The sequence below is a fragment of the Oncorhynchus gorbuscha genome, linkage group LG14, assembly GCF_021184085.1.
Source record: "Oncorhynchus gorbuscha isolate QuinsamMale2020 ecotype Even-year linkage group LG14, OgorEven_v1.0, whole genome shotgun sequence".
NCBI classification, from domain to species: Eukaryota; Metazoa; Chordata; class Actinopteri; order Salmoniformes; family Salmonidae; genus Oncorhynchus; species Oncorhynchus gorbuscha.
The window spans coordinates 54543740-54568975 of NC_060186.1; the positions used below are offsets into that span (position 1 = coordinate 54543740).

The window sequence follows — 25236 nt, forward strand, 5'->3', positions numbered from 1 at the left end:
AAATGTAGTTCATGCGAAGAGAATTTGTCGCACAGCCTACTGCATCGGGGCTCTGTCAAACTACATTTCCTAAACAACTTTTCGCGCAATGTTTACAAAATTACGCTCTGACCTACTATTAGCTGATTGGATCAGACTGAGAAAGAGGCCCGGCTCTGGTTGGCTAATCTTCCTTTCATTTCAACACCCGCTTTTGCCTCGGAGCGAGCCCTAGGGGTTTCAGACAGGTGTGATGGACGTTATAACGTTGGTACTGTTTCTGGTTGTCTTGGCTATTTCTGCGCATCTTTTATTTGCGGGAAATGATCCAAATGCTCCACCATGCATAAAAGGATGGATCCCCTGGTTTGGTGTGGCATTCGAGTTTGGGAAATCTCCGCTGACTTTCATAGCTCAAGCCAGAGATAAGGTAACAAACATCAGGTGGTTGGGCTATAGTATATGCTTTTACGTCCTCATTTGATGTTTATTCTGAATATTACATGTTCGACCCTATTACCTAATTGTTTATTTGTTCGAATGCTACATATATTGGCCCACATAAATCTCTGAGTTGTGATGTTGTCAACATCTTGTTTGATGTCTGACTTTGTGATATTGATGATAACTAATGTTCACTTCTGCATCCCTGTGTTATACTTTGTCCACCCATCCCTCACCCCTCTCTCTCTCTCTCTCTCTCTCTCTCTCTCTCTCTCTCTCTCTCTCTCTCTCTCTCTCGCCCACTCACACACAAACAATTGATATTGATCCAACTTAGCTTCGCCAAATGCAGATAGGTCTATAAGATATATGGATAGATGATCCTCAGCACATATCGATGCCATGTGGCTGTGGGACTCTCTTTCAAAGTCCAAGGTCTTTGGTCTCTTCAGGAGCGCACCTCAACCTGCTGAACTCTGTGTCACACACGTGTAATTCAATCGACTTTGGTTTTATTGCCACCATTGTAATTGTAGCATGATCTCCCTAATTCATTAACTGCCTATAGCAGCTTCAATCAATGATGCCCCTTCCTAGAACTCATGGGAGAGAACACATGAGCGATAAACCCTGAACCTCTACACTCTGTGATGGTAGACTTGCTACACACATGGCAAGTCAAAACGTTAATATTGCCGAAGAAATACATTCAATCAACGACGGCTGCCACATGCCAAGCTCAGTTCCACTGTTAAGCTAGGAGCAGAATGTTGTGCCAGACTGCCCACCGCCTTCTCAACTTCATCACGGCCTATTGAGTTCACTTAGTCATTTATGTAACTGGGCCTTGGGGAGCTAGTTAGCAGCATGTGCTGACCCTGTTGATGCAAACCGTTGTGCAGGGAAATGACTGCTGTGCCAGGGGTTTTGTGATTTGGAGGGGTGGCCAAGTTGTATGAATGGGGCATTCGAAGTCGCACACTATAGTTGTTCAGATGAGCATTCCTGTGATGTAGTGGCAATTTGGTTGTTGTGTTGTTCAGCTGTGTGTTATTACTATGTTGTACTCATGTTTCAACCTGTTTCAACCTGTTTCCCTCCCTCCCGTTTTATTGATCTAATGTCAAAGTTTATTTAACAAAGTTGATTCTGACAAACGCTGTCAGAATCCCTGGTTTAGGACTGTTGCTGCCATCAGGTTTGATCCATTTGTTGACACAATCTTGTCCAGAAAAGAGCACTACCAGGTCTGTTTGCTTATCAAGATGAAATTATAATGACTATAAAAATATTACAATTTGTATTTTCCAGTATGGACCTGTCTTCACTGTTGTTGCGGCTGGCAAGCGATTGACCTTTGTGACCCTTCATGAAGACTTTCGCACATTTTTCATGTCCAAAGATGTGGATTTTGAGCAGGCAGTCCAAGAGCCTGTCCATAACACAGGTGGGGTTTTTACTGTGTGTGTTACAGTTTCCTGTGCTGAAACGTTAGTTGACTTTGGCCTTCGCTGGTCCACTTGCCGGTGGTTTCAGCTTTCTCCCCATAGGTTCAGATTACTCATCTGCCACATTTCACATCTGACTGGAAGTGTTTTTTTTTGTAGTAGTAGTAAATAATAAAACACATTCTCAGTTTTTCTCTGTTTTCAAGAGACATTAATGATCGATGGATTCTTGAGTGTGTGCTGAAAGATATGTCCCCTCTGTACATTATTCATGTTCTATCTATAGGCTCATAATAAGTTATGAATAGACAATCTATTTTTTTTACAGTGATACTGACCAGCTCACTGACTGTTACAATAACAGAAGCTTCAAGCTGAATGGATTCAATTCACTTCACTTTAGTTAGGTCCAAATGGGTTTAAAAGTGGCACGCGGACAACACAGCAACACAATAGAAACATAACACAGCAACGCGTTTGTCTCTCTGTAGCTTCCATCAGCAAGGAGAGTTTCTATAAGTTCCACCCAGCATGCAACACTCTCATCAAGAGCCGTCTGACCCCAGGCAATGTGGCTCATCTGACTGACCACTTGTGTGAAGAGTTCAACGACCACCTGGAGACGCTGGGGGACCAGGGCTCTGGAGGACTCAATGAGTTGGTCAGGTAAGCTACAGTGTCCCGGCACCTGACACTCTCTGACTGTGTATCTGTTTGTCCCTTGTGGAGAGGAGGGAGTGGCGTGGCGACTGTTCAGTAGGTATGACACAGGAAAACATTTAGAAAAACAAGTGGCAGGAGTGCAATATGGATCACTGAAATTGGCTTATTAGGATTAGTGTTAGGTTAACTAGCATTAGAATATGGTAACTGGCTGTGCGTTGATGTTGTTCTCATAAGGTTGATCAACCCCTGGCACGTGACTGTGTAGTCCTATCCTTCTTTGATGAGTAATATACTATATAGAGGGCGCTGCCAATCATTTGTCCTGTCCACCGCACCTATCGTTCAGGTCTCAGGAGTCATATTTCACAGCTGAAATAATATTACCTTTAGTGGAAGAACTACCTAAACCAGAATTTCTGGACTGACGGACATGACAGGAAGATGAAACATGACAGGAAAGAAAGAATTAGGAAACACGTTAGGCGATGAAGTACTATCATGCACCTTACATTTGATTGGCTCATCATGTAACAGCATGGTCTGGTATGCAGTATTACCCTGTATTACACACAACGTTTCACACACGTATATCTCTGGTGATGATCATCACTTGACAACTCAAGAACCATTTTATGGATTTTTTTTCTTTAAAAAAATGCTGAATTCCTGGTGATGTTACAGTGGTGAGTCTCGTAATGATCTTTTTCCAACGTAATCCCTACACAGCAGTACCGATCTAAAGTCCTCTGACCAGACTGACCATTAGCCTCTATAATTGTCTTTGACTCGTCTCTCCTCTCATGTCTGACAGGGCCGTAATGTACCCTGCTGTGATGAGTAACCTACTGGGGAAGTATAACTCTCCAGGAAGTCCCTTTACCATGGAGCAGTTCAAGGAGAAGTTTGCCATCTACGACGAGGGCTTTGAGTATGGCTCCCAGCTACCAGACATGTTCCTCAGGTCAGTGTGGCACAGGCCTGGTTAGTCTGATAGTTAGTTCCTGTCTTCAAACTACTGTAGTAGGCAGGTGAATGGAGTGGGATATACATTTCATTGTGTACATTGCTTAGGTGAAACATAAGACAATATAGATTGTACCAATACACTGTATATTTATATTAGACCTCGGCCCTGGCTAATATTAGGTTGTTCACATGAACAAAAATAAACCAATAAACCAAATGACCTGCACTGTTATAGAAGCAGTATCGAGTTGATTTACTAAGGACTACGTGCTTAAAGTAAATCCCAGGAAATTAAGGGCAAAACCTTTGTGTTGAGATGTAATGTACAGTTTGCCTATCTAAGAATAAACAAGACAGTCTGACCAGACTGTTGATTTAGGTAAAAAGCTACCTTTATTGACATAGTGTGCATGTGATACTCATGCGAGGGTAAGGTACAAGGTAGCTTTGGAAAGCAAGCCTTCAGTACTCAGGTAAATGAGACAGGATTTTGGAAGGCTCAGCACCCTGAGATTAGGCACAAGGCTACAGCACTGTATGTCTTCTAAATAGTTGTTTTTTGGGGGGCAGGGAATGGGCCAGTTCCAAATGCTGGCTTCTGTCTCTATTGGGGAACATGGTGGTCAAAGCAGAGGATGATGAGACATCCAGTGAATCAGGCAACAGGGTGAGTCCTATCTTTGAATAGAGAACAATGCCGTTTTAAATAATGTGTCAATATCTCCCTAGGAGAGGTGGGTGTGGAGTCAGGCGCAGGAGAGCAAGAATTTCAAGAAGGGTGTTTCATTACTGGTCCACCAACAAAACAGGTACAGGACCACAAAAGCAGCCACTAGAAAACAGGAACGCAGGCTAGTCGAAATCGGAGGAACACACTCCTCTGACTAAACGGACGTGCAGGAAAAAACAGTCCCATGAAATAAACCTGCTTAACAGGGTAAAACGTTACCCAAGCCAACGACAGTAACACAAACCCTAGCGGGTAGGGCGAGATGAAATACCCCACTCATTAGCCTAATCTAGACACAGGTGAACACAAGACAGACAAAACCCTCGTGACATAATGGATCATTATACCATGATTTTATTGAATGGATGATTCATTTGAATATTGGGCATTTTGACATTGAGTTGAGTTGACTGTCATAACTCAACAGCTGGTGTCTGACATTGTCATTTTATTTGAATCATTTCGCCAAAGGCTTCTGATTGATGAATGATCATTGGACCAGGTGAAACCTTTAAAATGAGCATCCTGATTCCAGAACAGCACCTGTACCAGCCAGCTAAGATTGATCTTACTGATGTTCCTGGCCTGCATACTGGGGTTCTAACTTCTATTTAGTGCAATATTTGGCTCTTTTGTCACAGGTTAGAGGTCATCATGGAGTGTTATCCCTGAGGGTGCCACTGTTGTTTCTAGTGTCTAGGTGAGCCTGATTGGGATTGTTGGATTCACTTGGTTTAGGACAAGGTCTCTTTGTCTTGTACTCATGTGCACTTGCTTTATGGGTTTTCCTGTGAATACTTCAGTAAATATTCTGGATTTACCCACACCTCTACCTGCTGTGATTCTCTGCGCCTGGGTCCGAGATTGTACTAGAGTTATTGTGGTTCCTAACCCTCCACTTTCTACCAGTTCATCGTCTTCCTCCCCTCGGGAGCCTCATCTACCGGCCCCGGAGCGCTATGAGGGGCATCCTGGGAGGTGTAGTGGGTTCCTGCTCCAATGTCCGCTGGTCTTCGAGCTCTAGGCATCAACGTTTCCCACCGAGCGTTCCAGAGTGGCATATAACATCGCCTTGCTCTCAGGATGGGCTCTGGCCCGATTACGTCCTGATTACGCCATTGATTTTCGGACGCTTGCTGCTGAGAGCAGTTGGAATACAGAGGCACTTTACTCAGTCTTTCTCAATGGACAGCGAGGTTCTCACGGATGAACTGGCTTCCCGGGACAACCCTGACACTCTGGAGGAGCTTATCGTTCTAGCCATCCGGATTGACAACCGTCTTCGGGAACGTGGTCATGAGAGGACGGAGGGATTCCGAGTTGGTTCCAGTGTTTCTAGCTCCTCTAAGGGAGGCGATTATTCATTTGTGACATTGCCGTATGCTGGGCCTGCTGGTTCGGTATACCGTCATAGTTCTCAATTCGGCTCTGGTTCCCCATCATATCCTTCAGAGGTGCCGGGGCAATTGGGACGCACAAGACTTTCCGTTCTGGAGTGAAGGTGCAGGATTAACGATCAACGTTGCCTTTACTGTGGACAGTCTGGACATTTCCGGGCACCCTGTCACGAGCTGATGGGACAACGGGAGGACCCGTCAGTAAACGGGAGAATACTGGGGACTCAGATACAGTCTCCAGCTTCCGACACGACACGCACCTTCCTTCCGGCCAATCTGTGGTGGGACAATGGGCAGTTGACATGGGCAGCTGCCACTCACTATGCTGGACACTCCATTGTTGGTCACTGCACTGGATGGTCAACCCCTAGCGTCTGGGAAGGTGAAGCAACTCACCATGCCTATTCAGCTATGAGTTCTGGATGACCATGTGGAACTTATCCAGTTTCATCTGGTGAACTCTCCTGAGCTTCCCCTGGTTCTTGGACATCTGTGGCTTTCCACCCATAATCCTCAGATTGACTGGCCTTTGGGAGAGTTCTGAGATGGAATCCTTCATGCCAGTTCACCTGCCAGCAACTCTCTCCAGACCTTTCCGGTCCTTCTCGTCTGGAGACTTCCGACTCTCCTGTTCCTCCAGCTGGGAGTGACAAGCCTGATCTTTCCCACATACCTCGGGATTACTGGGATTTGGGTTAGGGCTTCAGCAAACAAAGGGCCAGCAAACTACTTCACAGGCCCTACGATTGTGCCATCAACCTCCTGCGTCCAGGCCAGATGGTCTGGCTGTCTACTAGGGACTTGCCTCTATGCATGGAATCTAGGAAGTTGGCACCCCGGTACTTTGGGCAATTCAAGATTCTACAGCGCATCAATCAGTGGCCTACCGTCTTCATCTTCCCCGGTCCATGAGGGTTCATCCCAACTTCCACATCTCCAGACTCAGGCCTGTGGTGTTCAGTCTTCTGGTTCCGGCCACTTGGCCTCCACCTCCGCCTCGCATGATAGTGGGACAGCCAGCCTACACGGTGCGACGCATACTCCTCAGCCGTCAGATCCGGCGGGGGACTCAGTATCTCGTGGACTGGGAGGATTACGGCCCTGAGGAACGGTCCTGGGTTCCGGCCCGGGACATTTTGGACTCCAGACTCATTCGGGATTTCCGTCGACGTTCAGCTACCCCTGGTGGAACGTCGGGAGCCGTTCCTTGAGGGGTGGGGGTCCTGTTACAGGTTAGAGGTCATCATGGAGTGTTATTGATGGCATCCTTATGTTTCTAATGTCCAGGTGAGCCTGATTGAGATTATTGGGTTCACCTGGTTTAGGACTATATAGGTTCCTCTATGGAACTCTGCCGGTTGCTCAGGTCTCTTGTCTTTGTACACCTGTACACTTGCTTTGTTGTTTTACCTGTGAATACTTCATAAAACATTCTGGATTTACCATCACCTCTGTCTGCTGTGTTTCTCTGCGCCTGGGTCCGAGTTCGTACTAGCTGTTAGAGCCGATTTGGACATATTTGTATAAAAGACCGAACATATGGAGCTCCATGTATATTTGTGTAAATATAATAAATATTAATGTAAATGATGAAATATTAGGTACGTACCTTTATGATTTATATTTACTTGATTGAGATATATTCATTTGTTGTTAGTGTAACTCAGCCATTTGGCCCCCCCTCTTGCCTGTTCATTGTATTATGGTAAGTGTGTTAGGATAAAGGCAGGAAGTTGGGCCTTCGGGAGGGGGAGAGTCCTTGCAAGATGCGGGAGCGGTATAGTTTTTTGACCATACAGACATACAGACAGGTCATAATATGTATTTTCCATATAAAGTATTCTATGCTTTAAGTTGATTGGAGAATCATTTATTTGTTAGATATAAGAAGAATAAACATTTTTGTTGCACCATATCCCTGGATGTCATTGAATGTTTGGCCGTTTGGAAACCTTGAGTGTGGACTGTATGCGTACCAAACAACCCAGCTTCAGGCTTGGGCAGTGGCTATGGTAAAGACGAAAGGAAGCCACTACACTAGCTATTGTCACATCTTTAATGTATAACAAGGACGATAGATACCATTGTATACTCGTATAGTGACATTTCCAAGGGGATGAAATGTATAAAGTCTGTATTTCGCCTACCTCATTGTAAATGATTGTATGTATGGCATTTTTGCAGACGTTACTGCAACACCTTGTCACCTTAATCACAGATAAATTCCTGCCCAACTATGGATTACTGATGTTATGGGCATCGCTTGCCAATGCAATTCCAGTGAGTAATGTTTTACAAATCTTATTACTGATAAGCAGGGGCATCGTTTTTTATTATTATTATAAATTAGATTTACGATCGCTCCTCTTCACCTTCATCCATACGTAGAATGTATGCACACATGACTGTAAGTCGCTTTGGATAAAAGCGTCTGCTAAATGGCATATATTATTATTATTATCTTTTTAATCTGCCAGATACCCTAGTTAATTGGCATTTAAATTGGTTTGATTGGAGATATCATAATTATATTTGATATAACATGTCTTTTGTTTAGATTACCTTCTGGGCTGTAGCCTTCATCTTGTCCAATCCCACAGTTTACCAGACAGCCATGGAGCAGATCAATGCAGCACTCAAAGACCAAGGTGTGAGCTACACTATGCCATCGCTCCTCTGTTTTATAGCCTCCCACTGACACATTTTCCATTAGCTTCTCTAACCTGCTGTACAGTATGTGAGGTCCTGATGACCTGGGGTAGATTGGGATATGGTGGTGGATGGAGTATTTTACCTTGGTAATGAATGCCAGTAGCATACCACCCTGCATACCACTGCTGGCTTGCTTCTGAAGCTAAGCAGGGTTGGTCCTGGTCATTTCCTGGATGGGAGACCAGATTCTGCTGGAAGTGGTGTTGGAGGGCCAGTAGGAGGCACTCTTTCCTCTGGTCTAAAAAAATATCCCAATGCCCCAGGGCAGTGATTGGGACACTGCCCTGTGTAGGGTGCCGTCTTTCAGATGGGACATTAAACGGGTGTCCTGACTCTCTGCGGTCATTAAATATCCCATGGCATTTATAGTAGGGGTGTTAATCCCGGTGTCCTGGCTGAATTCCCAATCTGGCCCTCAAACTGTCACCTAATAATCCCCAGTTTACAATTGGCTTAACTATTCCCCAGGTAGTTGCTCCAAATGAGAACGTGTTCGCAGTCAACTTACCTGGGAAAATAATGGAAAAATAAATGAATGTATGTGCCATTTGACAGTGTGTTTTTGCTGAGTAAACTTCTGGCTGCTTCTAAGAATTGAGTAAACTTCTGGCTGCTTCTAAGAATTGAGTAAACTTCTGGCTGCTTCTAAGAATTCAATGATGTTGTTTTTGGCCCTGGTGTTACCATGGCTGGAGATCTTAACACATACAATGGAAGATGAAGCAGTACAGTAATTGTACCACATTGTCTCTCCATCTCATTTCGCTTCAGTCTATGCCCCTAAACCTCCAGCAGGTGTCAGCAGTAGCGCAACACTCAACTGGCACACTTTTGAAGGCAGAAGTCCTGTTTCTAGGGAGTTATAATGATTATGCTCAGTGGTTTCAGTTATCTGGGAAGACTATATACATGACATAGTAATTAAGTGAATGTTCAATAATCGGCCCCTTTGAGACTTTCAATTATACTTACATATGCATATCTCCTAATGAAATCCCACGGAATCCTAATGGGTCTGATATCTAATCATACCAGCTCAGTGATGCATACTGAAACGACACCGCTTCTTCTCATAAGCTCAGTGGTAGACTGTTGTATCTTGTCAGTAGGTGTGTGCGAGTGTGTGTTTGTGTGTATATCCCACAACGTGTGTGTCTGTTTCATCGTGTGTGTGTGTGTGTGTGTGTCTGTCCATGATAGACACCAGGAAGACCAAGGTGACCGCTGAAGAGCTGCAACAGATGCCCTATGTGAAGTGGTGCATCCTGGAAGCCATTCGGCTTCGGGCCCCTGGAGCCATCACACGCAGGGTGGTCCGACCCCTCATGATACAGGTGGGCCTCTTGACCGCAGATAGACTCTGAAATAAGCTTTTTCAAGCCTCTACATCCCCTCAAAGTCAACCCTTAATTTCCATAAATTGTTCAGTATATGTAAAGTGGCGTGCATATGTGTGTGTATTCCTCTCTTCCAGAACTACATCATTCCACCAGGGGACTTGTTAATGGTGTCTCCTTACTGGGCCCATCGGAACCCACATTACTTCCCTGAACCAGAAGAGTTCAAACCGGTAAGTACTAGGCTAGCCCTACCATATTTACCTTAAATGATATGGGATATTAACTTAATGATGAAGGGGATGCTCTCAAGTCAGTATTTCAACTTGGTGGGGCACAGTAAATACATGGAAAGGTAGTGAGTTGGATATTTTAGGGCACACATAAACCCACCTTAACATAAGAGTTGTTGCTGTAGCATGTCTTTTGCATTTTTCATGCCTGTTTCCGTGTGTGTGTGTGTGTGTGTGTGTGTGTGTGTGTGTGTGTGTGTGTGTGTGTGTGTGTGTGTGTGTGTGTGTGTGTGTGTGTGTGTGTGTGTGTGTGTGTGTGTGTGTGTGTGTGTGTGTGTGTGTGTGTGTGTGTGTGTGTCAGCCCAGCGTGAGCGTGCGTCAGCTCAGGCTTCCGACAGACTTCTAATGTAAATGAATGACACTCGGTGGTGGTGCGGGGGGGGACATTACATTTATCACCGCAATGAACCTCCTCCTCTGTTGGTTAGTGTCCCCCTACCTGCAGACAGAAGAAATGCACTTGTATCTTCCCGAGGAGTGTATTCCCGGGTCACTGACTGTCTCCCTCATTCCTCTCTCTTAAAAACAGATATTTGAAGCCCCACATGCCTACGCTGCTGCAGTATTAATGGGCTTTGAGAGCATTGGTAGATAATGCTATTTCTCCTCCTGCTTCAACAAAGCGGATGAGGGTGCTTGAAAACCAGGGCACGTATTTAGCCGCTTGACATTTTCCGGAAAGGAGAGCTTTATTTCTGTTTCTGTGACATGGAAGAGTAGGTCAAAGGTCTGGGCTGTGAGGTAAACTGCAGCAGTGGTCAGAGACTGCAGACCATTTAGTGAGTCAATGCCTTTTATCATCTTCAGTGAGGTTGGTATGTTTTGCTATGAAAGGGGTTGAGTGAATAATCTATAGTAGCCACTTGGGTCTATAGATTATATAGATATCTATAGTCTATGGTTTGTGGACCATAATGATATGTAATAACCATTAGTAACAGCCTTTCTATGTCACGTTGTATAAATCATTGGAGACAGGTGCAGGAATACGTAATAGGGGGGTTTAATACTCCACCCAAAATATACAACATGCCAGGAAAAGGCACGGGACGAAGCCCAAAACATACAAAAACACAGGGACCGCCAAACACCCCCCCGACACGGTACTCCAACCGCGGGATGACACCGGCCTCGAGGACGACCACAGGGACGCGGTGCGGGTCGGTCGGTCAGGGCCAGTTGAGGCGGCGTTGGTCCGACCATTCCCGCTGTGTGGATTTAGGGTTGGTTATTCTGTCACGTTGTATAAATGATTGGAGACAGGTGCAGGAATTTGTGATAGGGGGTTTTAATACTCCACCCAAAAATACAACATGCAATGAAAAGGCACAGGGACGAAGCCCAAAACAAACACACACATACAAAAACACCGGGATGTAACCCAAACAAAAGAGCGAGGTAAAACCTCTAATAAATACACGGGATGAGACCCGCAATACACTACACGGGATGAGACCCGCAATACACTACACGGGATGAGACCCGCAATACACTACACGGGGCGAGACCCGCAATACACTACACAGGATGAGACCCGTAATACACTACACGGGATGAGACCCGCAATACACTACACGGGATGAGACCCGGAATACACTACACGGGATGAGACCCGCAATACACTACACGAGATGAGACCCGTAATACACTACACGGGGCGAGACCCGCAATACACTACACGGGGCGAGACCCGCAATACACTACACGGGCGAGACCCGCAATACACTACACGGGCGAGACCCGCAATACACTACATGGGGCGAGACCCGCAATACACTACATGGGGCGAGACCCGCAATACACTACACGGGGCGAGACCCGCAATACACTACACGGGGCGAGACCTGTAATAACAATGCACAACAATACACGGGACGAGACCCGTAATAACGACACACAATACACGGGACGAGACCCGTAATAACGACACACAATACACCCAGCACGAAAGCCGAAACAACAAAGCACAGGTACTCACAAGACCAACGGACATGGGAACAATAACTGACCAGCGAATGGTGAACAGAGGGCACATATATACAGTTACTAATCAGGGGAATTGGAATCAGGTAATGCGTAATGACAGTTCAGTGAACTCCTAGAGGCCGGTGATGTAGACCTCCGGAACTGGTGCACGGAATGAGCAGCAGTACCGGGGGAATCCGTGACATTCTAGTATGTTCTTATGACACACTGTGAAATTGGTGGACAGTTGCACTTTGGAACACGACTTCCAATCTGTAAGTACAACAGATAATCATTCAGATGGTTTGAAATGACGACATCCATTCACTGCTCTCAATGTGAAATGAAAATGTTCAAAGCAATCCAAACTTCCCTGTTCATGTGGTTTAAAATAGTATAGGTCTGCTTGAAGCCCTTTTCTAGGATATAAATAAAGCTGAAGTTTTTTCTGAAATAAAATCTCTTCCCTCTTCCCACAGGAACGATGGGATAAGGCAGATTTAGTAAAGAATGTCTTCTTGGAAGGGTTTGTGGCATTTGGAGGAGGCCGAAACCAGTGCCCAGGAAGGTTAGAAAAACAGACATGTTTTTTTCTTCAGAACACACACTAGAGTTTTCCCCCCTATCTGGGATACCTACTGCAGCCCTCATCCTCCACATACAACACCCATTCTGCCAGTCACATTCTGTTAAAGGGCCCCAAAGCAAACACATCCCTGGGTCACTCCTCTTTTCAGTTCCCTGCAGTTAGCGACTGGAACGTGCTGCAAAACACTCAAACTGGACCGTTTTATCTCCATCTCTTCATTCAAAGACTCGATCATGGACACTCTTACTGACGCCGCTTTGCGTGATGTACTGTTGTCTCTACCTTTCTTGCCCCCCTGTTTGTGCCCAATAATGTTTGTACCAAGTTTTGTGCTGCTACCATGTTGTGCTGCTGCCATGTTGTGTTGCTACCATGTTGTTGTCATGTTGTGCTGCTACCATGTTGTGCTGCTGCCATGTTTTGCCACCATGTTGTTGTCATGTTGTGTTACTACCATGCTGTGTTTTCATGTGTTGCTGCCATGTTATGTTGTTGTCTTAGGGCTCTCTTTATGTAGTGTGTCTCTTGCCGCGATGTGTGTTTTGTCCTATATTTTTATTTTAAATCCCAGTCCTCCGTCGCCACAGGAGGCTTTTTGCCTTTTAGTAGGCTGTCATTGTAAATACTCAAATTTGTTCTTAACTAATTTGCCTAGTTAAATCAAGGTTAAATGTAAAAAGTAAATAAATAGTAGCTACCATCCTGCTAGTATCCATTCTCTTGCAAATCCAGCTAAGTAGAATTGAATCTGTCAAAGACAATAAATAAGGCATTGTGTTGGCACCAAATTGGCATTTAGAGGTATCGTATTGGATATGGCTTCCATGTATGATTTTGGGGGAGTTTTATATTTTTTGTTGTTGACTATTCTAGCCCTATTTTGCACCAGTAAAATAAGCATCGATAGCTATTTGTGACGATCAATATCCCACAGACCACAGGCATATTATGTGGGTACTACAATATCATTGCTGGTGTGTCTTACCCTGTCCTCCAGCCTCCTGCTGTGTCTGTCACTGTCTCTGGGGAGGTGGCTAGCTTGGGGCTCTGGGTTTGTATGGCTGTGCTGCGCTTTTGCCCCTGAATGTCAACCCTTGGGTCCTCTGGGGCCCTGACCGGGACATCAGCGGTGGCCCAGAGCGGCCGGGATGCGGCCAGGGGGCCGGTGTGACGTAAGCAGGGAAAAGATCAGGGCATGTTCCCAGCTGCACAGCAGGATCAAAGACACAGGCGTACTGTCGAGTGGTACTGACCTGTGACCCCCTCCGCTAGGACACAGACATAGTCATAACCTATGCATATTCAGACATGCTGAAAGAAATGGCAATGAAATGGAAATGACATATCTGCCATCCTTGAATATGTGCCTCTGTATTAACTCAAACAGAGAAAGTATGCTTTGTCAGTTGCACTGAGCAGACAGGCTACAAAGTAAGCCTTTGCGTTGGCCCACTAGCGCTCATTCACCACTGAGTCTTATTGTCATGCTAGAGCTAGCATCCTGCATCTCAGTGGTTAATTCACACAGGCGGCCGCTGAAATGATGACAGCCAGGGTACAGTGGTGGGAGGGGAGAGGCACAGAAATAACTAAGGGGAGCATGCCGCGTATGACACTCCCATATTTCATTCTTCCCATCCACCAATCCAGTCTAGTTTGATTCTGATGATTTTAGGAGATTGGCCTTGTGTCTGCGTCACTGACACAATACCCCGGTATGACTCACAGCAGTCACAGGGTGCAACTGAAGCAGTCTTCCAGGTTAGGATCACTGATAAAGACCAGCACACAGCTTTTTCTTAAGTCCTCACTACTGCTATTCTCTTTACATCTGTCCTTCTCCCTAAAGCCCTGTTTCTCTCTCTCTCTCTCTCTCTCTCTCTCTCTCTCTCTCTCTCTCTCTCTCTCTCTCTCTCTCTCTCTCTCTCTCTCTCTCTCTCTCTCTCTCTCTCTCTCTCTCTCTCTCTCTCTCTCTCTCTCTCTCTCTCTCAGCAGTGAATGTAGGAGAGGTAAAATGACACATTGGAATCAAACAGGAGCACCAGTTCCTACACCTTTCATTTCCTCTCTTCTTGTTGTGACAGCTCTGGCTTAGCCGGGAATGGCACCTCCATTGTGTCTGATAACCTGCTGAAATGCTAACAGAGATAGTGCCTCAAAGGAGAGAGTCTCTCAGTAAGAGAGACAGATGAAAAGGATGACTGGATCCTATCGCATTACCTTGAGTGTCTGTTACGTTCTCTGTGCCTGAGCTTACTGTTGTGTGTGTGTTAGGTTAGTTTGATATCATCACCAGTTGTTTGTTTTTTGGAGAAGTTAACATGTTAGTCATGTGTTTTTAATTGTATCAACAGGTGGTATGCCCTAATGGAACTCCACATGTTTGCTGCCTTGATTCTCTTCAAGTATGATGTCACTCTCATGGACCCGTTGCCTAAACCTGTACGTTTGGAAACCACTTTCTCATTTATGGGACTTTGAAAACATGCATTAATTTAAATACTAATATTGAAGTCTCTAAAGTTAAATACTGTAGTGTACTGTAAGGGAATTGCTTAAGTTTGTGCTTTTCTTCTAACTAATTTCGGTTCTATTCATGTGCTGTTCTATAAACCAATTTCTGTGTTCATGCAAGTGGTTGACTGAACAAATCCTCACATCAATTTGGCAGTGCACCCCTACCTTGTTTTGAGAACGAACAAAAGATATCTCAGTTTCAAGGTCTCAGCTTAGAGAGAAGAAGCCTCTTGAGGTGTTAGTCGGTCACATGCTATGAAACAGTATTGGTCGGTCACATCACATGAGACAAAACGGTAATGATTAATTAATTACGCTAAATCATGCAAATATAACTTGTCTGTGTATAGCCGTATATAAGACAACTGCTGGGTCTGCCCAGGCAGAGCTCCTGATTGACATGTGTACTATGGTCCATTGAGTCGGTTGGAACCTCTCGAGCGCGCTGACAAATAAACAATGATTCATTTAATATTGACTTTGAATGTCCCTGTGTAAGCATTTCCATGGCAGTATCACTGCCAATTACTTCATATCTATAATGTTCTACTCTCCCCAGAGCAATCTCCATCTGGTAGGGACCCAGCAGCCTGAGACTCCCTGCGCAGTGCAGTACAGACACCGATAGAGTTGACCTGCCCTGCCCAGCAATGCCACACAAGGGCACTGTGCTCTACAATCCTGCCCAAACACCTGCCAAATAGTTTTCTTTATCAATGGAGCTAACTTAAAAGTTATATTTTAAAGAACTTATCTAGAACGTATATAATGATACTACATCTGAAAATGCAGGAGATGGTGGAACCGTCTTCAAATGATTTGGTCTTTCCCTTTTCTTATTTTCACCCCACCAAGAGTGTTTCTAACCGTACGTTCCCTTCCTGCCCAGTCCAACACCTGATTATGAATTTGTACAGACATTGATCAGTATTTTGTGATGTAATAGAATATAATCCGATAGATTCTGACCCATACAGAAAATATTCACTGCACGTGGCATCAGTATGAGACCTGAATTGTATTTATGATCTGTATTGTATTTATGCACTGTTATTACCATGTACTTATATACGGCATCATACCTCACTTCATGAATACAGTCTGAGGTTCCTTTGCTTCAATATAGGCCTACTAGATCTGAGTTGTCTTAATAAAGGGTTAAATAAAAATAAAGGCAGTGATATTTTTACACCATATAATGTAGCCTTAAGTTTGTCCCTTAATTCTACTGGTATAGACCATCTCAAGGCCAGCCTGCTCTTAGATGCCCAAAACAAATACCAACTATTCTGAAGTGGGAAATCCGCGTGCACGCATATTGATGCAATTGTAGCCAAGTACAAAGGAATGTTGATCGATCGGCCCCTGAGATTGTCAGTGATGGCCATTAGGGTACAGTGGTCTATTTGAATAGGTATGGATCGTCCGGTCACAGGTTTAGACTTGTTTACAAGAGGAAATATGTCTGCCTAATGAAATGGTCTTATTGATGTGAGAGAACAGTGCTGAAGATAAGAGGTTGATTAAGGTTAGAAAGTTAGGCTACTGGACACACTTGAATGTTTTATGTGACGGACCATAATGTTTTATTTTATTTTTATGAATCAATTATTGATAGCCTGTGTTCATTCATGCACTCATTAAATGCACTGACAGTCGTTGGTTATGCATATCAAAATGGTGATGAATCATTACTAATAGGCCTAGAATAGCATAGGCCAACAATTTAATGCATGGCAACTGTTTCACCTGTCAGTGTTCAATGAATAAAAATGCTCAAAGGGCTAAAATATTCCCAGACACCTGACGTTTCTAAATGATACCGATCATCAAATTAGGCTACCTGCTGAAAGCGCAGCAACATCCATCCCGAAGGCTCGCCAAAGCTCTGACGTCGTCTCCACCTTTGTTAAATTGACACTCCGCTCTCTGGTAGACTATTGGTCAAAGAATGCCCCCTGTGGACATAGCTGTATTTCATAACTGGGTAACACACATCATTTGGATGCCGGAGGACAGTCATTGGTGAGTCAAACTGTCTGCAAAAACGTCAGGAGATTATCGGCGCGCAGCTGGAATGCAAGGTTGATTCACAAAGAAGAGTGAGGAGGTAGAGAGACAACGCCGAAGACACCACAGTCGGACCGAATCACACCGCACAGGTAGAGAGAGACGCGATGGCGACTCGGGGTTTCGCGTATCGCGTTTCTATGTGGAACATTGACAGTAGACTAATGCAAACAAGTGTGTCGCTTGCGTTGCATTGAAGTTGTTGGGTGTGTAGGGTCGTGTCAGCGGGTGGGAAAGTGCTCTAACTTGCAAGCGAATGACTTTCACCGAGACTTGAATAGAGGTTACAATGGGATATTGTTTAGCGGTGATGAGGGAATTGTCCTGTCCCCCCAAAATAGGCAGATTTTAGGCTAACGTAAACTATATGATTGTCTTTAAATGTCTTTAGTTTAGCCATCTATTTATATTGCCTGTCAGTTTAGAGGTTATGTAGCCTAACTCATTTTCCCCAATGTAACCCCTATGATGTTTTAGTGACATTGACCGTTTCTGAGACCGAAATACCAGCTGTCAACGCAACGCGTCTCGTTGAACATCACGACAGCCACTCTTGACTTTACAAGCAGTTTAAAAAAACTCTAAATAATTGTCTGTTCATCTTGAATTATTGTTTAACATCCTACTGGAAAGGTAGCCTACACGTAGCCAACAGATGTATAGCATATTGATAGATTGCATAAGACCTAAGGTAGGCTATCGGGTGTGTTTCCACTATTCTTCCCCATGAGAAAGTTGTGTTGTTCCCCGACAGCCAAAGAGCGGTCCCTCCAGACATTCTCCCTCTGACACCAACAGGTTGCTATTGGTTAAACCTCTGCAGATATGACTCATTGAAAGTCTGAATGAATATGCCTGCCTCATATTGCTGCTTCCTTGTGGGGATACATATTATTGATCTAGCTGTTGCATAGACTGTCAGTAACCAGCTGAGAATTCTTCTCGACTCCACGAAGTTGAGAATTATCGGCTAGTCGGTAACTAAATGGTTACATTCAGTAAGCAATATTGCATGCCACTTTTTATAAACTGGGTGGTTCGAGCCATGAATGCTATTTGGCTGACATCCATGGTATATCAGACCATATACTACGGGTATGACGAAACATTTATTTTTACTGGTCTAGTTATGTTGGTAACCAGTTTATAATAGCAATAAGGCACCTCGGGGGTTTGTAATATATGGCCAATATACCACGGCATGCGTCGTGCGTAAAGCAGCCCTTAGCCGTGGTATATTGGCCATATACCACACCCTCTCGGGTCTTATTGCTTAATTATAGCATTGTAACAATTGTAGCCTACATGTTTTTCCTTTGTACCTTGATATGATTGATGGTATGTTAGTAACTTCTTTCATCAGATGATTTTATGAACAACAGGTTATCATTATCAAGCCATATGGTGCCAGCTGCATCACCACCACTACCAACTCTCTCTCTCTCTCTCTCTCTCTCTCTCTCTCTCTCTCTCTCTCTCTCTCTCTCTCTCTCTCTCTCTCTCTCTCTCTCTCTCTCTCTCTCTCTCTCTCTCTCTCTCTCTCTCAATCCCTCTTTAACTCTCTCTCTGTCTGTGGGATAGAGCAGATAAGCATGTTTCACCCATGAGATCAGTGAAATGGAACAATTGACAATTGGAATGTTCCACAATGGGCCAATAAATATAGCCTAATGATTTTAGTGATTGACCTTGTGGTTTGTCTAATGTTCCTTGCCTCTTAGTTAGCATAGTTCGTTTGTAGAACAGTCATTTGATGGTCCATTGATTCCATTCATAATGAGAGATACTTTGCATTAAGCCTTGTTTATCATTCTGATTATTTGGAAAGTACAGTGCTTAATTAATGTATTCAATCTAATCAGTCATCTTTCATCTGAGATGATGAGTAAACAAGCATACAAGTGACTAATGGGAGTGGCATGGAGAGTCAGACAGACAGACAGACAGACAGACAGACAGACAGACAGACAGACAGACAGACAGACAGACAGACAGACAGACAGACAGACAGACAGACAGACAGACAGACAGACAGACAGACAGACAGACAGACAGACAGACAGACAGACAGACAGACAGACAGACAGACAGACAGACAGACAGACAGACAGACAGACAGACAGACAGACAGACAGACAGACAGACAGACAGACAGACAGACAGACAGACAGACAGACAGACAGACAGACAGACAGACAGACAGACAGACAGACAGACAGACTGCTGTACCTCAAAGGCTGTTGACTCACAGTTCTGAATGCATCATTCTATTCTCTGGACCTGTTCAACTCTGACTGTCAAACCCAAACTCATATCCTCTTCAGCAGAGACATACATGGCTGTGTGTGTGTGTGTGTGTCAGGGGAGAATGACTGCCCCCTCCCATTGAAGCCATAGAAGTTCAAGGCCGACACCTGTCCTGCAGGCATTGTTAGCAGAAAACAGGATCCCCATTAGAGTGAATGTGGTGAATCTTCTTGTAAAAATATTTTTTTGTCAATGACAGTAATTGCTTCTAATACACCAGATGTACTTTATGTTCTTGAACAGGTTATTCAAAAATGGCACACAGAATAAGTTGTAAGGATAATTGAGTAGCTAATGACAGCCTGTAGTAACCCAGTCGGCCTTCAACGTGAGTTAATCAATTAGAGGGGACAGCACAGCTGTCCTGCACATGTTATGTCTCCATTAGACGCCATCACAGATAGAACAATGACACAGATATTTCACCGGATTTAATGTGAAGCACACAGTTGGCGTTTCCAGTCACTACCAAATATGGTGATGAGAGGAAGCCCAGTGGCTGGCAGTGGGAGAAGATGGAGCGAGATGGATTTTGGTCGACAATCTGCTCATTTTCCCATCGATAAAACATTTGATCTCCATACAGTTTTCAGTTTCCAAAACTAGAATCTGTAACAAACAGATTGGACTGTGTTTTGTAGACTCTACCCTTTGCCAAAGTTTCAAAACAAATTGCGTTGTTTAGAAGGAATGCAAGGGCGAATTGGGTTATTGCACACAAGCGCTTCACAGAGTAGGCTTTCCCCAACGGTAATATGCAAATAAATGATAGAACGCACCAATAGGATCTCACTGGCTCGTGCTTGGCTCTGCCCACCTCCTTGCTTATTCTGCCCACTATGATTAATTTGCTCCCATTAGAAACGACAGGCTCTGGTCTATCTTGGGTTTAGTTATAAAAATCTTTGATGCCATCTTAACCGACTTCATTTGGCTTCAATGCGCTATTGAGTCTTCACATAGGAATGAATAGTGTGACTTGATCGATGGCTTTGTCCATTCATATATACAGTCGTGTGTGTGTGTGTGTGTGTGTGTGTGTGCATGCGGGAGAGAGAGGGAGCATCCGTGTGTGTGTGTGTGTGTTCTTGTTTTGTCTCTCCTTAACAGCCTTGTCTCAGACCACAGGGCACAATGCTGATATTGAAATGAAATAGGGCCCTGTCTGTCTGGAACACTTCAATTTAATCAAGCACCCCAGCAATCTGTGTATTTCACTAGTGTTACAGCTATTTACAACAGTGTTTACACAGGCCAGGAATGATCAAGACAGCCACAGTCACTATCTATAGCCTTTTGTGAGTGTGTTTGTTTGTGTGTGTCCACAACAGTGTGTTTGTGTGTGTGTCCACTGTCCATAACAGTGTGTTTGTGTGTGTGTGTGTGTTTCCACTGTCCATAACAGAGTGTGTGTGTGACGAGTGATGTGCTGATCCTAAAATAGCCACAGGATGTGTGTGAGTATGAGGCTGCTGGTGACAGTGCAGGCTTGCCAGCGGACTGGAGATGTCAGGGTCTATTAATGACAGGGAAACTGTGACAAGCACCTAATTCCTTCACGTCTCCATATCTCCTTCTCACCTCTGTTGTGTCTGCTCTACTTCTCTCCATCGTCTACTCTCACCCGCCAATCCTCTCCTCTCCTCCATCCCTCCTTCCATCCTTCCCTCATCACACCTCTGTGGGATCACCCATCTCTAAGCCCATCACCCAACCTTCTGGCAGAGTATTAGCGACCTGGGCCAGAGGTTAGCATCTGTTGGCTTGGGGTTGGAGAGGTTAACACTCTCTATGTCTCTCTATCTCTCTCTCTCTCTCTCTCTGTGTTGTTGTTTTAACTGCCTGTGGAGGTGGACTGTTTTTAGTGTGAGCTCTGTATTCAGTTACATCAGTGGTCAGTTAGCCTTCAAGTGAACTGGTACGGAGGAGAGTTTGACTGTCCACTTCCTCCCCCTAGGAGCCATCACAGCATTTGGACTGAGCACACTCATATCTCTCTCTCTCTCTCTCTCTCTCTCTCTCTCTCTCTCTCTCTCTCTCTCTCTCTCTCTCTCTCTCTCTCTCTCTCTCTCTCTCTCTCTCTCTCTCTCTCTCTCTCTCTCTCTCTCTCTCTCTCTCTCTCTCTCCCCTCTCTCTCTCTCTCTCTCTCTCTGTAGCCATGAAGGGGGAGCATTTATTTTCCAACCTGAAAAACGCCACATTCTACCAGCGGGTCTACCTACTGGGGGGCGAGGAGCTGCTGGTACTGCAAAGCACTGTGGGACATCCCGCGCTGGGCGACAGCTTCCACCAGATCACCGACTTTAACGACCTGCCCACCTCCCTTTTTGCCTGCAACGTGGACCAGTCTGTGTTTGAGGATCAGGAGGGCAAGGTAAGGTCAAACCACTCTCTTCTTATTCACGGGGGAGAGAGTTGCTCAATGTCCACCTGCTATTAGGCCTAGTTGGTTCTCTTGTTTGGCTTCGTGTCTAAGGAAAAGTGATTCTAGGTGATAAAACTGTAAAGGTCACATTGGTCCTTCTGTAGCTCAGTTGGTAGATTGGCCTGTGGGTTTATCCTGACTGTAAGTCTTTGGTCTGCTAAATGGCATCCCATGAGATTGGCCTGGTTTATCCTCCTGGTCCATGCATCCACCACAGTTCTTGTGATTTATCGTTTGATTATTTTCTTGGTACTGTATTTATTTGTGCCCTCTGGTCTGCATGGCATAAAGTTGATTCATCTCAGGGGCGGTTCATCTTCTGAGGGCAATTTGCCCTTGGCAAAGAAACACACAGTGAATATCTCTCTGACCTACTGTACTCCACTCTGGATGCCTGGCAGCCATCTTCTACATTTATCTGGTGTCATCTCTCCCTGGCTGTCTTCGTACTCAACTCTGTCCTCATAATCCATCAATTACCCAGGGTTGGCCTGTCAGGCCTGTTTTGTCATCCAGTTTACCCCGAGTGGCGCAGCGGTCTAAGGCACTGTGTCTCAGTGCTAGAGGCGTCACTACAGACACCCTGCTTCGATTCCAGGCTGTATCACAACCAGCTGTGATTGGGAGTCCCATAAGACGGCACACAATTGGCCCAGCGTTGTCTGGGCTTGGCCGGTGAAGGCCGTCATTGTAAATAATAATTTGTTCTTAACTGACTTGCCTAGTTAAATAAAGGTTAAATAAAATCAATTAAAAAATCCAGCTGAAGTTGAGATCAAAAGCTGCCATTCTGAGACCAAAAACTGGTCATCCACTGTACCTCTAGTTATACATTATTTTGACTGCTATCATGGCAGGCAGTGGTTTTGATATGTGGCTTAGGAGTCCTAATAGATGTCCACAGGGCCATATAACTTGTTGGAAGTTCTATCTGGTGCTCTGAATCTCAGCATCTCAGAGGTCAAGGGTCATTGTCATCTGAGTGTCAACAAGGGCTCTAAAGTGTGACCATTTTGGTTGCATATGCTCCTAAATATTTAGCTGTGCGACCTGGAAACACAAGCAGTGTTCCCCACCCCAATTTAATATCGTTGTAATAATTCGCTCTACCGTTGTTTCTGAGTGCACTAGAGTAAAAAGCGAGTGCATATTCGTTACCATCATGATTGTACCGCAGAGAATCTAACGGCTTGACACACATCTAAAAAATGATCTTCCTATGGCATTTCACATTCAGAAACCATGTCGTGGGTCGTTCTAAAACTTCTTGCGGACCATTTGTTTACACCTTGTTCCATCATGTTACTTCATTAGCTAGCTAACGAACAACCTGGTGAATTTATAGTAGACTACATCTGAATATCTGGGGGCACAGAGAGAAAGGAAAGGGATATCATCTTCAGGAGATCACTGATCATAGCAATGAATGAATGACTGATCTCTTGCATGTCATCACTCACAAACATGATGTTCTTAAAGAGACAGTGTACAAATTTCAATGTAATGCATCTCAATATAGTGCTTTTCCACAATGCAGACACCTAACATTCCACGCATGACTTTGTAAGTTCAATGACAGTTATTTGTATCATTTTAGCTTGGTATAATAAACACATGTATTTAAAGGGTTACATTAGTTTCTAGGGCACAACATGTGCTTCAGAAGTAGCTAGAATACATATAGGCCCCAATATAGATTATACAGTACCAGTCAAAAGTTACTATTTTCTACATTGTAGAATAATAGGGAAGACATAAACTATTAAATAACACATATGGAATCATGTCGTAAAAAGTCTTAAACAAATGAATGCCAAGCGTGTGTAAAGCTGTCATCAAGGCAAAGGGTGGTGATGAAGATGAAGAATCTTAAATATAAAATATATTTAGATTTGTTTAACACGTTTTTGGTTATGACACTTTTTACACCAGCTCCATCCTCTTACCCTGCCCCAGCTCCATCTTCTTACCCTGCCCAGTCCCAGCTCAAGCCCCAACACCAGCTCCATCCTCTTACCCAGCCCCAGCTCCATCTTCTTACCCTGCCCAGTCCCAGCTCAAGCCCCAACACCAGCTCCATCCTCTTACCCAGCCCCAGCTCCATCCTCTTACCCTGCCCAGTCCCAGCTCAAGCCCCAACACCAGCTCCATCCTCTTACCCAGCCCTGTCCCAGCTCAAGCCCCAACACCAGCTCCATCCTCTGACCAAGCCCCAACACCAGCTCCATCCTCTTACCCTGCCCCGTCCCAGCTCAAGCCCCAACACCAGCTCCATCCTCTTACCCAACCCCGTCCAAGCCCCAACACCAGCTCCATCCTCATACCCTGCCACGTCCCAGCTCAAGCCCCAAATGCAGCTCCATCCCCTGCCCCAACCCCATCTCCAACTTCAACCCCATCTCAGCCCCAAACCCAGCAGCCTCATACCCAGCCCCCTGCTCCAGCCCCAACCCCAGCAGCCTCATACCTGGCACCAGCCCCAACCCCAGCAGCCTCATACCCAGCACCAGCCCCAGCTCCAGCCCCAACCCCAGCAGCCTCATACCCGGCACCAGCTCCAGCCCCAACCCCAGCAGCCTCATACCCGGCACCAGCCCCAAACCCAGCAGCCTCACACCCAGCCCCCTGCTCCAGCCCCAAACCCAGCAGCATCATACCCGGCACCAGCCCCAAACCCAGCAGCCTCATACCCAGCCCCCTGCTCCAGCCCCAAATCCAGCAGCATCATACCCGGCACCAGCCCCAAACCCAGCAGCCTCATACCCAGCCCCCTGCTCCAGCCCCAAACCCAGCAGCATCATACCCGGCACCAGCCCCAGCTCCAGCCTGCGTCAGTCAGAGAAGAGACATTAGCTGGTCGGCCACACCACTGCTTTGATCCTCACGCTGTGCGACAGCTGCATACAGAAGCCATTCCTCCAGGACAGCGGCAGGCTAAAGGTGATCCATCACCAGTCACACGTACTGACATACACACGCCTGGAAACGACTGGACTGGCCTCTTGGGACTGGACTAGACTGGGTTGGGATGGTATGGGATAGGATGGGCTGTCTCTTAGAGTGGATAATGGGAGGAAGAAAAGCAATGAAGGGGAGGAGAGGAGAGGAAAGGGCAGGATATTAGGTCTAAGGAGTGGAGGGAGGGAGGAAGAGGAGGATGCATTCGACTGACATGACTTGAGTGACGGTAATATACGTAAAACATACACGTTGCCATGCCAACCACTTTAAGCATTCCATTTCCCTCTATAATGAGCCCTAATGAACCTTAACACCAGTCTGCCAGTGAGGCATCATTACCCAGGGCCTCTGCTTCTACTGACTGATCTACCAGGGTGAAGTCAGTCCAACAGCACCTGGATGTTTCCCTCTCAGTTTTTCTCCCTGATTT

At 45.3% G+C, this 25236-nt stretch overlaps 2 protein-coding genes across 3 annotated transcripts in view; both read left to right on the forward strand.

Annotated features, from left to right (window-relative positions):
• Positions 1–178: 178 nt before the first annotated feature.
• On the forward strand, positions 179–16239 carry LOC123995131 (24-hydroxycholesterol 7-alpha-hydroxylase). Its single transcript, XM_046298503.1, has 12 exons — positions 179–409; positions 1735–1870; positions 2363–2537; positions 3349–3498; positions 4074–4170; positions 7815–7910; positions 8188–8278; positions 9543–9676; positions 9817–9912; positions 12417–12505; positions 14881–14968; positions 15603–16239. Exons 1-12 carry the CDS (start codon positions 233–235, stop codon positions 15669–15671), a joined length of 1398 nt encoding a protein of 465 aa, XP_046154459.1. The 5' UTR covers positions 179–232; the 3' UTR covers positions 15672–16239.
• A 773-nt stretch (positions 16240–17012) lies between these two features.
• rcan2 (regulator of calcineurin 2) overlaps positions 17013–25236 on the forward strand; it is a 117622-nt gene continuing 109398 nt past the window's right edge. The window contains exons 1-2 of one of the 2 annotated variants that reach the window (XM_046298508.1): positions 17013–17068; positions 21577–21794. In XM_046298508.1, coding sequence (XP_046154464.1) covers positions 21579–21794 — 216 coding nt within the window. In that variant the 5' untranslated portion in view covers positions 17013–17068; positions 21577–21578. Of the gene's footprint in view, positions 17206–21576; positions 21795–25236 lie in introns of both variants that reach the window. The other variant, XM_046298507.1, reaches the window with a different exon arrangement.

Bases quoted from the DNA above. Each gene is read 5' to 3' on its own strand.
- LOC123995131 (XM_046298503.1), top strand. From the start codon at position 233: ATGGACGTTATAACGTTGGTACTGTTTCTGGTTGTCTTGGCTATTTCT. The intron at 410-1,734 runs GTAACAAACATC...TGTATTTTCCAG, and splicing joins TAGCTCAAGCCAGAGATAAG to TATGGACCTGTCTTCACTGT. The intron at 14,969-15,602 runs GTACGTTTGGAA...TACTCTCCCCAG, and splicing joins TGGACCCGTTGCCTAAACCT to AGCAATCTCCATCTGGTAGG.